Raw genomic sequence first — 14,917 nt, forward strand, 5'->3', positions numbered from 1 at the left:
TAAGCTTATTTTTCAAGCAAGAGGCTTAATCGTATAGGAAAATTTCTGCTAGAAATAGGCTCACAAATTAGAAGAAAGTAGAACTAATAGCGAGAGAGGTTCAAATCGAACACAGTGGTGGCCAATAAGGCGCGATAATTTAACAAGCGATCATGCATGTGTGCGCGAGAAATTAAGCTATAGTTTCTACGCTTCCTTGTACCCGGTATCCAGCAGGCGTATGCAATTATTTGAATAGGGTGTCACGTGGTCGAAGATGTATTGAACGTACTATGTGTTCCTACAGACAACTAGAAAAATCATGATTATGATCTAAAATCTATTCAATATTTACCTGTTACGTAATTGATGGATATTTTTATTTGTTAACTCTTAGGAACAGAAACTCTTAGAATCACATTCTTGCGCCTCATTTTTTAAAAAGACAAGGCCTACAATAAATAAAAGCTATACATTTAATTAGTTGATGTACAGAATAAATATAGTTATAACTTGATTAGGATCTCTAAGTTTAATTAGTAGGAACTATTAGTTTGTCATAAGTTCAATTTACTAGAATTCAATTGAGCTTTTGCCTGTTTGTTTTTTGATAAAAATCGTTCAAGGTCCAATGTGTAGGTTCAGATATGCAGTTCTTCATCAAGAAATTGCGGCAAGCACGGAAGAGAAGCGTTCCGACTTCACGTTAACGAATGTATAAATTCAGTGAAATACAGTGCATCGTAACAACATGTTTGCCATATTCTCACTTTATGTCGATGATAGATGATTCGTTGTTACTATTAACGAGGTACACAGTTTTGCAAAAAATAACATATGGTACTTCATTTAATTTCCAATTGGTTATCGATTCAATCGTTTTTACCCGCAAACCTTTAGAAATGTACTAGCTAATGAGAAGTCTCTGCATTAGCCTGGTCCATTTTCTTAAAATCGTATAATACTTTCTCATAAAATGGCCTTCGGTCATACTGCCAAGCAAACCGAGCCAAGAGGCCAAGAAAAAACTCACAAGTTCTGCCCATAGGGTGATGGTTTATTATTAGACTTATTGTACAAACTGCTGTCTTGCATCGTCTGATCTACGTAACATCGGAACGACATATGCGACCACTACCCAATTCGGTCATGATCTCAGGGCATCGTATTTTAGAGTCAGCTGTACCCTAAGATATACTAGGAGGTCCCACTAAGGCCATTCATCATTGACTTTGAACAATTACTTTTATATAGAGATATGCGTTCGGCCTGTTATACGGTTCGGGTTACAGTTTTGAGACGTGATCGCCGGCCTATCTGCTAGGAACATCCGAAACAGCTCACAGAGCGAACTCTCGCGCAGAAAATTGCAAGAAATCCCATGTACTGTTGACTACGAATGGAGTGAGATTTTCGATCCTACCGTAAAATGTCGCGATGTCGAGACGACAATGGAAAAGTTTGTATGTAATAGAAAGCCTTCGAACCTTCAGTTATATAGCTCATTGAGGTATGCTATAATATGGCAGAGACGTCGTACTAAACAAAATTAGTGGTTCAATAGAAGCCGCATGATGTGGCACAAGCAATATATTTTCCACTTGATTTTTCCGCTCAGTTTATTTGACTGTCTCTTGTCGAATCGATGTCATTTAGACTAGACCGCCACCTGCCCGCCTTGTGTTTTGTGTCGTTCCCGACAAACACGCGACTGTCCCTCACCGCCATTCGTTTTGTCTGCTTTTATCTTTACTCTCCTTTAACGCATACATTTGTCGTACTTCGTTGTGTTTTCGTTACTTCGCCTCGTCGAATACTGCCCCCACCTCTCCATTTTGATGGGTCATCCACACATACAAGTGACCACCATCGACAGGAACAGCTCTCGCAACATTGTTCGTCCTGTGCAATACTTACTGAAACGACTGTGACTATCGATAGCAGGGAGGAAAACAGGCGGCATTACAAGTTGCTGAATGAAGCTAGTGGGGGTCACATTAACGGGCGAGACATGGTTTAGCGAAGTCCGCAACGGGGCTTCTTTTCGTGAGTAATCCTTCCAGCTAAAAGTTAAAGAATAGAATTTACCTTTCAGGAATTGGATATTCGGTAGCGATCCCATAGAATAAAAAAGATGACGGCAAGACACCTCACCGGTCTCTCTTCACGTTTAGTGTGCAGCTTAACGGTAAGGTCGATGGACTACAGCTGTTTGCTGTGTAGCTATGGGCGCTGTGTGTTTGTATCGGGTGGATGTCAAGGTCCGTATTAATTGTTCACAATGTAGCTTTGCACTGGTCTTTGTAGACAAGGTGATATGGCGTAAGGCGGTAAACCGGAGATATGTAAAGAACTGAACGTGTGTTTAACATGTCGTGAATGTAGATCGACTCGACACATAGTACTCGCAAGGTAATGCATTTAGCTGCTAGATAAGTGGCGCTTGAGGCCCGAATTTACTATTACTATTATTATCCGTATGTTCCTGTGCTTCGCTTTACATACGAGCGACCCATAGGAACAATATCTCATGTGGCAGAAGGTTACCTTATGTAGGTCACGCAAGCAAGATTGAGTTCAGTTTTCACAGCAAGTCTTCGGTGTTGAAGACCCTAACAGCGTCGTGAACGCGGAACGTTTCAAAAGCACACAATACATATACGTATTGATAGATAAGTATGAGATAAATACAATTTCCGAAATCAAGAGTTAATGAATAAGAGTTTTTCAATTTCCTTTTTACTTCGAAGTACGATAACGTCCACCATTTGTGAACGAACAGAAGAAACGAGTACACTTATATAAACTTCTTACGTTTTATGTAATATTTCAATGGATCGAAAGGAGGAAGGTGCTATCCGGATACTGGTGCCGCCGATACAGTTACTTGAAAAGTACATGTGAAGTACATGTATATGAAACAAAACGCAATAATCAAAATGGCCGAGCTCAGCGTCGCAGGACAGAGGACAACCAGTGAGTGGTGCCAAGCTCACGGAAACGTGGAACGACTCTGAACCACTTTTCTTGACCTTAAAACATATACAAATCTTTTGAAGATATGACAACTTTCTGCTGTCCAAAATATTCTGTTGGGTCATACGATATAGTGTACAACAGATCTGTACCTGAACGTGCTTATTTCGATAGAATGACTCTAGCCGCTACAGCTCACGAAAAGCGGCGCGGCAAGTTGAACCCGACCCTTGATGAAGATCAGATATGGCGTCCAACTCTTCATTTCTATCACTGTAGGCGACTGTAATTGAATAACACATTTACGCTGCTACATTTCCCTCTTCCTGAATCGCTGTTGTTTCGTTTTCAATGTCCTTTTTAGTTATCAAACATAGAGTGGCCAGGCACTATATGCTCAACGCTTTTCGCTCGCTACCAACGTCACCGTAACTAACACTTAGACCAATGTCAGTTATTGCGAGAGATCGTCTTGTGACAGAGATCCCTTCTCTCAGCTGGTTATTATTCTGTCTTTCTATCAACGCCAACCCACCATGTGTTTCCAGTACTACTATTATTCAGATGCACATATGTATGGTATTGCGTGGCAAAGTATCCGCATGTAAGCGTTTTTCTGCGTACCTAATCTTCTTACACGGAAAAGCTGAAATAGACAGTAACGAGACCCGCTGTAGATGATGATTAATATCACCTGCACGTTTACTTTTTATGTCGTCGAATACATATTCGCGCGGGGCTCCTATACCCCCCGGTAAGCGCAGATGCATTTACTTTCAACATTCCTATGCCGATGCGATCACACCACATTTTTAGCACACTATGCCTTTCCTATTTGCTCTCGTCGTAATCCGCTAAATGGCATACAATTTATTTATCTCTCTACGGCCACTTTATTTCGGCATCACGAGTATCTATTCTTTGTTTTGCTTTTTCCTTTGAACCAAGCCCACGTTCCTTTGTCGTTATATTATGCAGTAGAAGATCAAGAAAGCTTCACCTGCCCATCCAGCTTCGCTAAGGAAAAGGTTGCCTTCGGACGAGGAATTCATAACTCAACACTATCAGCACGACTGGGTAGCTGGTGAAGTATGACGTACCTATTGCACTTGACGTAAGAGGCGCGCACGGCCACATGTAGGCCTCTTCTCTCGACCGCTGTTGAAATGCATTTTCATGTTACTGAAGTGGTTGTCCGCCTATATGGTATTCTATTTTCAAGTCTGTTCACAGCTTTCTATCATGGCCAATAGGCTTCGCCCTGTTTGTTCAACCCCGCTCGCGGTATATGAGAATATAATCCAGACGCGTAGTGCTCTATCTAAAATATTTCAGAGCGCGACGGCTTCTCACAGCGGTCACATATTGCTAACATTTCCCAAATTAAACAAGCTTTGGACATGATAGAGCTGCCCAAATCAGACACGTTTTCTATCCCGTTTCTCTCTCTTGTTTGGTTCAGAAATAATTGATTTCGGATCTGCGTACTGCATACGCTCAGACATGACGGCAGAATCAACGGAGAGATATCAAAACGGCACGTACTGTTACGCAGTTATTATGTGTCTTTCAGGCACTCGTCTTCAATCGACGACAAAGAAACTAATAGCACCTAAAAAAAAGCTCAGAAGCTTCAAAACGCGCTAGGCTTTATACCGACATATACACAATCGTATGAGGGGCTCAAAGTTATCTATAAGTGGATTTACGATTAACTTATGGCAGGTAGAATCGAACATCTAAAACTCTAACCATGGTTTCTACTCTGCTGAAACTGTAAATCCAGGATTGCTATATCGCTTAATAGGAGTAAAATAATAATTTAGGTCTTGGTCCCTACCTATTCGACAGTTAAACTAAGTCAAACCTTCAGCTTGTGGAGGCAATAGTTTTACTCTGAGGTGCATACGGACTACCTCACCTCGCGTAATAGATAGCATTCGATAGATGTGTTTTTCATTTCTCAGATTTTTTCAAGATAAACGTAAAAACATCTGTGCGTGTTCGCATTGTAGTGAGGCTTACTTTCCGCTGCCCTCCGATATTTCCTCAAAACCCCTATATATATATATATATATATATATATATATATATATATATATATATATATATATATAATGCGTTCCAAGTGGAAATTTGTCGTAAAGACCTAAAAATAAGCCATTACGTAGGACACGATATTCTCTATGTTTCTTCAAATTTATGCAAAAGCTACAGTAATTTAAAAGCGCATAAGTTTAACTTAAATTCGTATTCTTAACTATTAGCTATAAATACCACAATCTTATATCGGTAGAAACCAGTAACAGTTGATAATCTATGAAAATTTCCTTAGCGACAGCTGATTATATTTCCACGGTGAGCTCTGCTTGGTCGCCATGGGGCTCTCTGTGCATCAGAACAATCCTTGAGCATGTTTGTGCCAGGACTGATCATCTGGAACGTTTAAGATTATATTAGTACCTAAAATTGCGTTCGTTTCTTTTATTAATGCTCCATAGTCACTTGTTATTATTATTATATTACTATCCCTACTATACAAACAAAAAAAGACAGACTGCAATTCACATAAGACTATCCATAGCGCCTGGCAGTACACATCCTAAACTAGCCGATTATCTTGAGATCCTAATGCATAACATTTACTTTATTCCTCCAGAATGTCTCAAACGCGCCCAAAATGGCAAACACGCATCTGTTTCAGTACGTTGCCATGGTAATGACGAAAATACGGCCACCGCTCGTTCAAATCTCAAGGTTAACAAATGATGACTATACTATATTGTTATCCTTGTCATCTCACAGAAGCCGCTTCACAGGCTTATTTGGGATCAATCCTTTTAAAGCCTTTTACAATAATTTCTAACGGCTTATGCTGTCGTAGCAAACCTAATGTGTAACCATAAGACCACTCTCTGCGAAATGCCCAGTAAATAATGCAGAGTAATATCAGCACACGAATCAGATCATATTTTTTGCCATTATCCGCCTGCAGCCATATTGATCTAAGCGTTCCATGCAAAACGTACATTGTTGACTTCCACTGAATACAGGACGCGATCTCATCGCTCGTATGCTTGGGAGTTCTGCGATTAGGTCAGTCCCAAGCCGACCCCTTTGTCTGCCTGCATTTCTCGATATCAAAGACATCCTGATACTAGGTAGGCTAGTTAAATCTATTACTCCAGTTGACTAGTTTCAGCAGAAAGATAAGCTGTTTGGCTCTGTCCTTCGAAGCGATGAAGCCCTACATGAACACTAAATGAAAGACTTGCCAGAACTTGAACGTCTGGAAGTAAACAGATAAAAATGGCTGCCAGTTCGAGCATGCGTCGTGACGTTTAGCATCAAACCGGAATTACATTTTTGCCTTTGATCATGTTATCGTGTTCGTTCCGCACCTGCTGGCTAAATGTTTTACGTTTCACATACGGTCCTGCCGCTAAACTATTCTCAAGACATCAGTACAAACATAGAAGCTGTTGGGATAAATATTGTATGATGTATGCTGCACAGGGTATCACATGACGCGTACGTAAAGGATGAGGTATTATCTTACATTAAATGGTCAAAAACGCGTGATGCGGGTTCGAAATCGGACGTGAACGTCCTCATTTTTGTGCTTGAGGAAACCAGGCATCTGAAAAATCCTTAAAGGCGGTACCTTACGTAAAACCAAAAAAATGTGCAATATAATATTTACATGGCAAGGTTGCGGTCAGTTCCAAAGTCACTTAATATGTAAGTTAGTATGCAAAAACAAAGTTAACTAAAATCGTTACATTGCTACTTAACTGCTATGCTATACGAAACGATTCTAAATTTACTGACTAGGTTCGACAGACGAAATAATAGGAATACTGGAACTAGGGTATCCTCGTCAGGCGCGGCACACAGTTTACCTGGAGCTGTACGTTCTCGACGAAACGTTCCGCCTGCAATATCACTAGTGCCATTGACGACAAAACACCTTTCCGCGTTTCCGTTGACTTCACGGACTTCAGAATCTAGTGACCTGGTATTCCAACCACTCAATAGCGATCGATTAGTTAACAGATCCAGCCAACGCTACAGTTTGTTATAATGGATTGTCATTTATGTTAGCGTAGCTGCTTTTGCTGTCGCCCTTTCCTTTTCGAATGGGATCTTCTTGGTCAAATAGGAAAAGTATGGAAAAAAAGGGTTGAGTTCAAGCGTTCGAACAAACAGGCCATATATGCGATACTGTTTTTCTCACTGCAGCTGTGACTTATGATCGAATTAGTTTCTGAACCATGCGACCGCGAGAATAAGCCCTCCTTTTGTTGGTTCTATTGATCGCCCATCTAACATGCGGCACAGATTTCAAGATACCACCTACAATCTGAAAAAAAATCCTTGGATTAATTGGAAAAGTCGCAGCATCGCTCCAAACTACGACCTTGTAACTAATGTCGCTAGCTAGAGTAGCTAGAGTTACTATTAGAATATCCATACAGTAGGGTTAATTTCTTACGGAAGTGTTCTGGGTTAAAAAAAAAACCTATATTCCTCAAATAACGTGGTCGACTTTGGCTCATATTTGTAATGCCAAGATGTTACATATATAAGGTCTGTTTTTTCGGTCCCTTTTGTACTCTAATGCATAATGGGCAATGGCTCTGTTTTGGTTTCCGTCGCAGGAGGCAAGCCGCGCAGTTGAGGAAAATCCCGTTCGCTAATAGATATCTTTGCTCCTGTAAAATCGCCTAGAATTGGCAACTATAGAGAATGCTATATCATGAATCCTTTGCGGAAGCCCTATCCAATAGGTAGGAGAAGCTCTTATATTTCAATTATTGTAACCGAAGTGCCTAACTTAGGCTTGCCAAGCGCTTCTGTCACGGGCAACAGCAAAACTCACAAGAGAACTGGAAGCAAAAGCAAGCAAACGAAATATTTGGCCGTTATCTCCTATAAGCGATTTGAAAAACGTAGCTCGTAGTATGAAGAAGCTTAGAGAAGTGATTCGGATGTGTTTATGGCGAACGTCCCTCGACGTCTCTCATAAATTGTGCAGACGCTGCTGGAAAGCTGCGTTGAAAGATGTTGTCAGCGACACCCAGCGGTAGACCGAAATCGTCTTGCAATTTACCACGTCTAGAGAAAGCACGAGCACGTTCGTCACACAGTGTCTCGTTCCGACATTTCGTATGGTAAGCCTTGTTTGGCGACAGCGAGTACCGCGCGACCTTTAATAATATAGGATAGATTTAAGTGGCGATAATTGCCCAGCTCTGACTGCGGGCACCCATCTTGTTTTTACTTGCGGCAAAAGTAAGAACATGAAAAAGAAATAAACTGTGTAACTCAGCCAGGAACCCTCAAAGCCATCTATTTCTGATATTTTCTAAATTGTTGCCTTATAAAATTAATCGTTTGCTCACAGAAATCCCATTAGTAAGCAACTACGCCATAGATGCCAACGATTGTCTGCCTTATCCTGCTAGAAACTAGGACAAATAAAGAATAGTTCCTTGAAGGGTAACACAGGCCTAATATGTTTCTATACAGATTCATTGCGGCAAAAAGTAAATCGTAGTCTCGCTCTCGTGCTCCTTCTTTCTCTAAAAAGATTTTTCAGTCTCACAGGTATATTTCTAGGCAACATGTGCGGTTAAGTAAAACGATATTTGTATCAAGACATTAGCTTTTTCATCAATTTAAATTCAGTTATTATTACACTTCGGCCATCCTCCGCTTCCGTAACGCTTATGTATCGATTGAGTGTTAGCGCCACCCATTGGCGTCAGTTTCTTATTAGATGCATATAAGCTTTACTCGAATCGCAATTGGAGACCGGCACACAATCCTAGGTGCGATGCTTGCATGCTTTTATCTTCTCACACTCTATTTGCCCCCTCTCGGTTCTTATTATTCTGCTATCATTGTTACTGCTGTTGTTATTGCAGAAGATGTCATCTCAAGCCGACCGACCGCTAAACCCCCTCCGCCGCTCGACATACTGTTGTCCACCGCAGCTGTTACAGCCCCATAGCATTGCTGGACCAGGCAACAGACGAACGTCCCTCCCTGTCATCGCGCTCAGTGGTCAGCCTGGACTTATGGTAAATAAATAATATAATAACGCATCTTTTCTTTCTTCTATCTTTCCCAGAAATCTAAGAGAGGCATTGTAAGGCAAATTTTGCGTAATGACCACCATCATATGACGCCCACAACACACTGCAACAAAAGTAGGCTGTCGAAGTAATCAGGGCACTGAGGACACGTCGAGTACATTTTATATAAACGAACGTATATATATACTATTTCTATGGCTGAACCCTTTCCACCGTATTTTAAATAAAGGTTATTTCCGTTCTCTGATACTAGGAAATCTGTCTTATTTTATATTGCCTACTAAGTGACACGTGTAGTGCACGGAGATCAAATAATAGAGAATACTCGGACTTTTGCTTTAGATGATCTGATAGTGTTATGAATTTCAATCCCTATATTACGAAACGTGGATCGAGTAGGGGGTTGTCAGTAGCCGGATCAGAAGAAGATTGGTGTTGATAGATCGTTTTTCCATTACACCGTCGCTTGCACTCACCGTTCCTGTGGCATAGGTGATGCTCGCGGCTGGTTTTGGGTAAAATGTGTTTCCTATTCTAACGTATTTCAACTTGTCAAAGATGTCGAAATTTAGGAACAGTCAACAATTGAAAGTAATCATGTTTCTGATGTGATGATGGTTTGACTGAGCAGGCCTCGATCTGCTGCGGTAAATATACCCAATGCAGCAACGTGATCTGCATCAACGTTGCCCAAACATCATCAATCCTTCCCAAAAACTTTAGCCACCCTACGAATCGTTTTTGGACAGTATCGACATTCAAATATTCACATACTCGCACGTTTTAATTTTATTACTAATAAATCTAAAATAACCTTCAAGTATTCAGTGCATCTGGAGTCTTCTTCCAATATTTGTTCGTCCTTTAAAAAAAAATCGTCTTTGATGGTCGCTCGATAAAACACTGCAAGAAGTCGTAGAAATTTTGGCGCATTTATTCAAAAACCAGTCGTCGCTTTAAATTTTAAAACACTTATTTTTTTAATCTACTCTGACCGGGGGGGGGGGGGGGATATAAAAATATTAGAGAAGCCGGACTTTAACCTAAATACGACGAAACAGAAGAGTTCTTCCTTTGGCTTTGCCATGTCTCAAAGAAAACACTTATGAGAATCTGTTTGGAATGCAGGAAAAAAAAGCTCGTTTGTCTATTTATAAACTATCGCTTGCTTCCCAGACTCTCTCTACTCACTCCTCTCTGTTGTCCTGGGAGACAGCCTTCTGAAGCCTAAATGCTATAGCGACGTTAAACACGAAAAGATACCTATATATACATAGTTTGACACGTCATCATTCCACGATTAATAGAAAATGCCTAGTCATCGGCTAGGCCCGTATGGTTAAACAAACCAAATTCTCTGTAGAGAAAGAGAATGAATACTACTAATTCCGAGGACCTGTTCACCCGGTAGAAATAGTTAAAAGCGTGTAGAAGAAAAGAAGAACGAGGATCACTAGATATTATATCTATAATATATTGGATGCTACTAAGCGCGTAGTTCCGAAAAGTGAGACTTCTGAAGCATTTTTCGGTAGATAAAACATAGAGATTTCATCCAAAGTTTGACCCCAAAAGGAGTCTAAATTTGAGAGCAACAATCAGCAGCAATGCATAAAAGCAGGGCCTAATGGAAATAAACTTCCAACTTTAACAGCATAACTTGCGGCAAGCTGATCTTGTATCATATAACGTGAATTTTTTCGTGGGCCATTTTCAACATTTTCCTGCCCCGTTTCATGCAGTTCTTTTAGAAGTTTTTAGACTTACTAGTTTCAGATAGCCCGATTCTCAAGATATTCTATCTGGGGAATTACATCAATCGGTCTGCACTAGTTCAACTATGTATCAAGACAGAGCTGGCTTTTCGGGGTCCTCACCTTCTTTTGGAGGCTCATACAGCTCAGCACACAAAAGGCAACCAATCTGAATTAATTTTCTTCGCAGCGAAGTTTTGCAACGCAAAAACAGAGAGCTATCCATATTTCACAACACCTATCATCTTAGTAAATCGCTCGAAGTTTCGGTTTTTACATTCAATAAGGACAGTTACACAAAAGCTAGAAATAAAGTTAAGACATCAACGGCAGCTCGATCTCCGCGGCCGATGTGCACCTTTTTGAATGCGTTGCCATGGTAACTGTAAGTAAAACCTGGATACTGTCATGTTTGTTCAAATTTTGCTAAAAATCCATGCCAGATATTCAGAGGAAGCAGGAATGAAGCACAAATAAGGAATTAAGGAAAATAAAGTATTCTTAATAAGGTTAACAGCTATTTGTACGATTACTATACCTTTTCATACATCTGTTAGACCCCCCCCCCTCCCCATTGCAGTTGGATTTCAAAGGGAGGCAAGTTTCTGATGCAAAAGAAATGGTTCCGACGTGTTTATACGGGAAAAATAATATATGGATGTTCTAAGGTTTTATACGGATTGATCAAACCATTTGTTTCTACTTAAGAAAGCGGATACAATTGATTTATTCACTCGTTCACGGATGTCATTATATGTTATAGTGGAAGTTAGGAAGCCGAAAGCAGTTGTTAGTAAACTTCTTGTGTAATGATATGGCATTCTAAGATTCGATTTATGTTGATATCTTGAGTCAATTATCTTCAAAAGCAGTGGGTATACCACAATGAAGATCAATCGAAAATATACGTAAGATGCGTTAAATATATCTGTACTGAAGATAGAGCGCGTAGAGATTTAACATAGATTATGATGAATCTATGAAGTAGACATCGTTTAAGAATGAAGCAGTTATCATACCTCATTGATCTTTTCAGTTATTCTATGGACGCAGTGCGTATAAATTAGATAAAGACTAATATTTTCTAATAACTTATATTAATTTTTTATCTATCTCTAAGCTTCTCTCTTGTCCTAGTAAACATCTGTCTTTATCCTAATCTTGTAAAAGGTAATAAATCGTTAATACGTTAATTATTGTCAATGAAGAAGCGTTTTTTGTTTATTTATTTTCAGGCTAACCCATAGCTGTGACGTACAGAATGTTGACGAATGTATATAGCCGTACGAGAGATTCTTCACTCTTTTTTTTTACGAATACGCATTCAGAAAACGTATTATTTCATCGAAGGAAGATTTTTTGTGGTTTTCAAAAAAGTTTCCTCAATTTTCCACTGGCAGCAAAATCTTATCTTGAACTTCTCCAACATACTACACGCTAAATCGGCCAGATATTTGCCGAAAAAAAAATATCGAGGACAAATGCCATGTTGAAACATTGCACAACCTTTCTACACGTTAGGGTAGTTTGAGTCAGCCTACTTATAAAAGCAAACTAACTTTCTATTATTTTAGTGATCCCTTTTAAATAGCACGTTCAAGCCGGCCTTAGGTCAAACTGTTCTGCCTAGGCATCGTTCGTACATAATTCCATTAGATCCTATCTAACAATGCCGCATAGGTCCTAAGTGGGCCTCGTTCGATTATTGCAATATCGTATCCATTCCAGTGCGCACACAAAGCCCATTGCCAGCAGCGCCGCGCTAACAACCGGCCGCAGTAGATGTTAACGAGGAGTTGCAACTTAGGTTTACAAAACAACATCCCAACTCGTAATATCTATTAAGTTACACGTTTCCGTGGCTGCTGTCGTCTGCGCTAATCGACATAATAATATTTTTCCTATTGAACATAGCCGCATCCGCTGTCGACGGTTTTCCTATTGCTGATGATAGCTCTCGTCGCTTATTTAGTCTGGCCTACCTATACGCTTATTTCAGTTTAACTCCCTGTTGCCCTGACTACCACGGTAGTTTGTTGGAGCGTCAGTGTCAACTACACCGCTATGATCGTCAACAATTGTTTGAGGTGTCAACGCTTTAGCTCACGAGGAGGCTCGCGAAAGGCCATATGGGACTATCATTGTAACAATAGTCTTACCTTGAGGCTACAGCCTCTTTACATACGATATCCGCTCGCAGGTACATCGTCATCCCTGTCACGGAGTCAGCAGTGATGACAAGTGGGTTATGTCGACGACATTACCGGACCGGTTGACATTTTACCTGTCTGACTCTGTGTCTTTGCGTCGGCTGAATCAATCACAAGCGGAGCTCCACCAACGCAAGAAGGCCAAAAGAAATTTTTGCATTATGTAACGCATTTGGCTTGCATCTGACATTGTACTAGAGTTCTATTGTGAGAATAGCAACAATAACAACAAACAACAACGAAGTCGTAAACAGAACTGCATAGGGTGCATGCGCCAGCAGAATTTTGATATGACGCGCGACGACGCTACTCTGGCTATCTAGGGAAAAATCCCCGTCGCCGCCCGAAGGCCCTGGTCTCGCGCAAATAAATAAACGTGTACCCTACATACGTACACACAGCCGGAAGTCAGCGGCTCCGCAATTCTCGTCGTCAAATCTTTATATCATCATTAGATTTTATTCAGTTGTTATAAATCGTGCACAACCAGCATCCCGTTAACGTTTTTCATGCTTGACAATCTCTCTTATCGTGTTCTATAGTTCCTTTATACATATTACTATATAGCACGAATATAAATCTTTCTACTTTCGGGTGACATGGCGCGACCGCAACGAGCCGGCTGTTTTTGATGGTTGCCGACAATGACGTTGGCCACTGAGGCCGACTAAAGCAAACGGTCGAGCATGCATCACAATAGAAGCGCAAGAAACTGACGAAACTATAGCTGGACTACGGCGGTCGTAAGGGACAGGGTGAAATAGCAGACGAAATGGGGAGGAAGGATAGTACGACAATAAATTGTTATCTGCTTGTTATGATGGTACGATAATACCCGCAGCGCACCCTATCTTAACGATATCGTATGTTCTACGAGAGCAGATGTCGTTTCGAGTAAAAGGGCCCGTCACAGTTGACACTTGATGCTAGGACCTAGCTGCACTAAGGAGTAAGATAGAGACGACTATCGCCGTATATATATATATATATGGCGAATTTGGATAAAAAAAAGCTCTATAAAAAAGATTGCTATGTAGCTATATTGTTTAAGTGAGTGAGTAGTTAGTCCTGCCCTAAGCGACACAATGAACCTTTCTAATATTTACGTATCCTACCTATTAACTGACTAGGTCGAAGTGGCTGGCTTTCATTGAATCAGTAGGTTAAAATGAAGACGGAACGTTCCATGTGAGTCAGAAACCAGTCACTGCGGATAGAAACACCTCTACTGCTGAATCAATTGGTTAAGTCGGCCAATAGAAACCTCTACGTCGTACAGGACGCTAATTAGGTTTGTAAAAAAAAACAGCATTAAAAAAATTAGCGATGGAATGCCTGGCTCGTTTTTCAGCCCAGATCTTACGCTGGCTTTGGAATAGTTCTAGCTGTTTCGAATTTGCAGCGTCTCTAAGATGCCAATTGTGTCAGATACAACACACAACACGTTAGAGTACGTTGTTAACTAGGGCTGAAGTAGGAAAGATACCCGCTGGTTAGGCGGAGTTTTGCTTTCTTACTGGACGTCCACGTTCCTTCAGTCGTTAACGGTATTCAAACTGTTAACGTTTAAGCGATGTATAGGTGGAAACTAAGTCTCAAAGGTACGCCTCTTTAAGCGGCTCTTCTAAGAAAGAACATAGCTTGATTCCGGAAATTGTACCACGTGCGTATTTTCGCCTGCGGTGATATAGTCATCCTTTAACAGTATCATGTTAAGGATTCATACAAAGTCTATAGCCAATTGTAGTCAGAAGCTTTCAAGAAGAAGAAGATTAAGACCTAACGATCAATTTTCTTGAGAAAAATTAGAATGTATAAATGGTGTCGCGCAATACCTACGTTCATTGTGCAATGTTATATAATATGTAGGAATTCTAAGAAAAATACGATACACCTT

At 40.5% G+C, this 14,917-nt stretch overlaps 1 protein-coding gene across 1 annotated transcript in view; it reads left to right on the top strand.

Moving 5' to 3' along the window:
• The window catches only part of LOC111245759 (cGMP-inhibited 3',5'-cyclic phosphodiesterase 3A-like), a 126,779-nt gene that overhangs the window by 57,768 nt on the left and 54,094 nt on the right, over positions 1 to 14,917 (top strand). Inside the window, exon 2 of the mRNA XM_086976788.1 lies at positions 8,886 to 9,041. Coding sequence (XP_086832914.1) covers positions 8,889 to 9,041 — 153 coding nt within the window. The 5' untranslated portion in view covers positions 8,886 to 8,888. The remainder of the gene's footprint in view (positions 1 to 8,885; positions 9,042 to 14,917) is intronic.

Source organism: Varroa destructor, unplaced genomic scaffold, assembly GCF_002443255.2.
Source record: "Varroa destructor unplaced genomic scaffold, Vdes_3.0 BEIS01000001.1, whole genome shotgun sequence".
In the NCBI taxonomy this organism is placed as follows: domain Eukaryota; kingdom Metazoa; phylum Arthropoda; class Arachnida; order Mesostigmata; family Varroidae; genus Varroa; species Varroa destructor.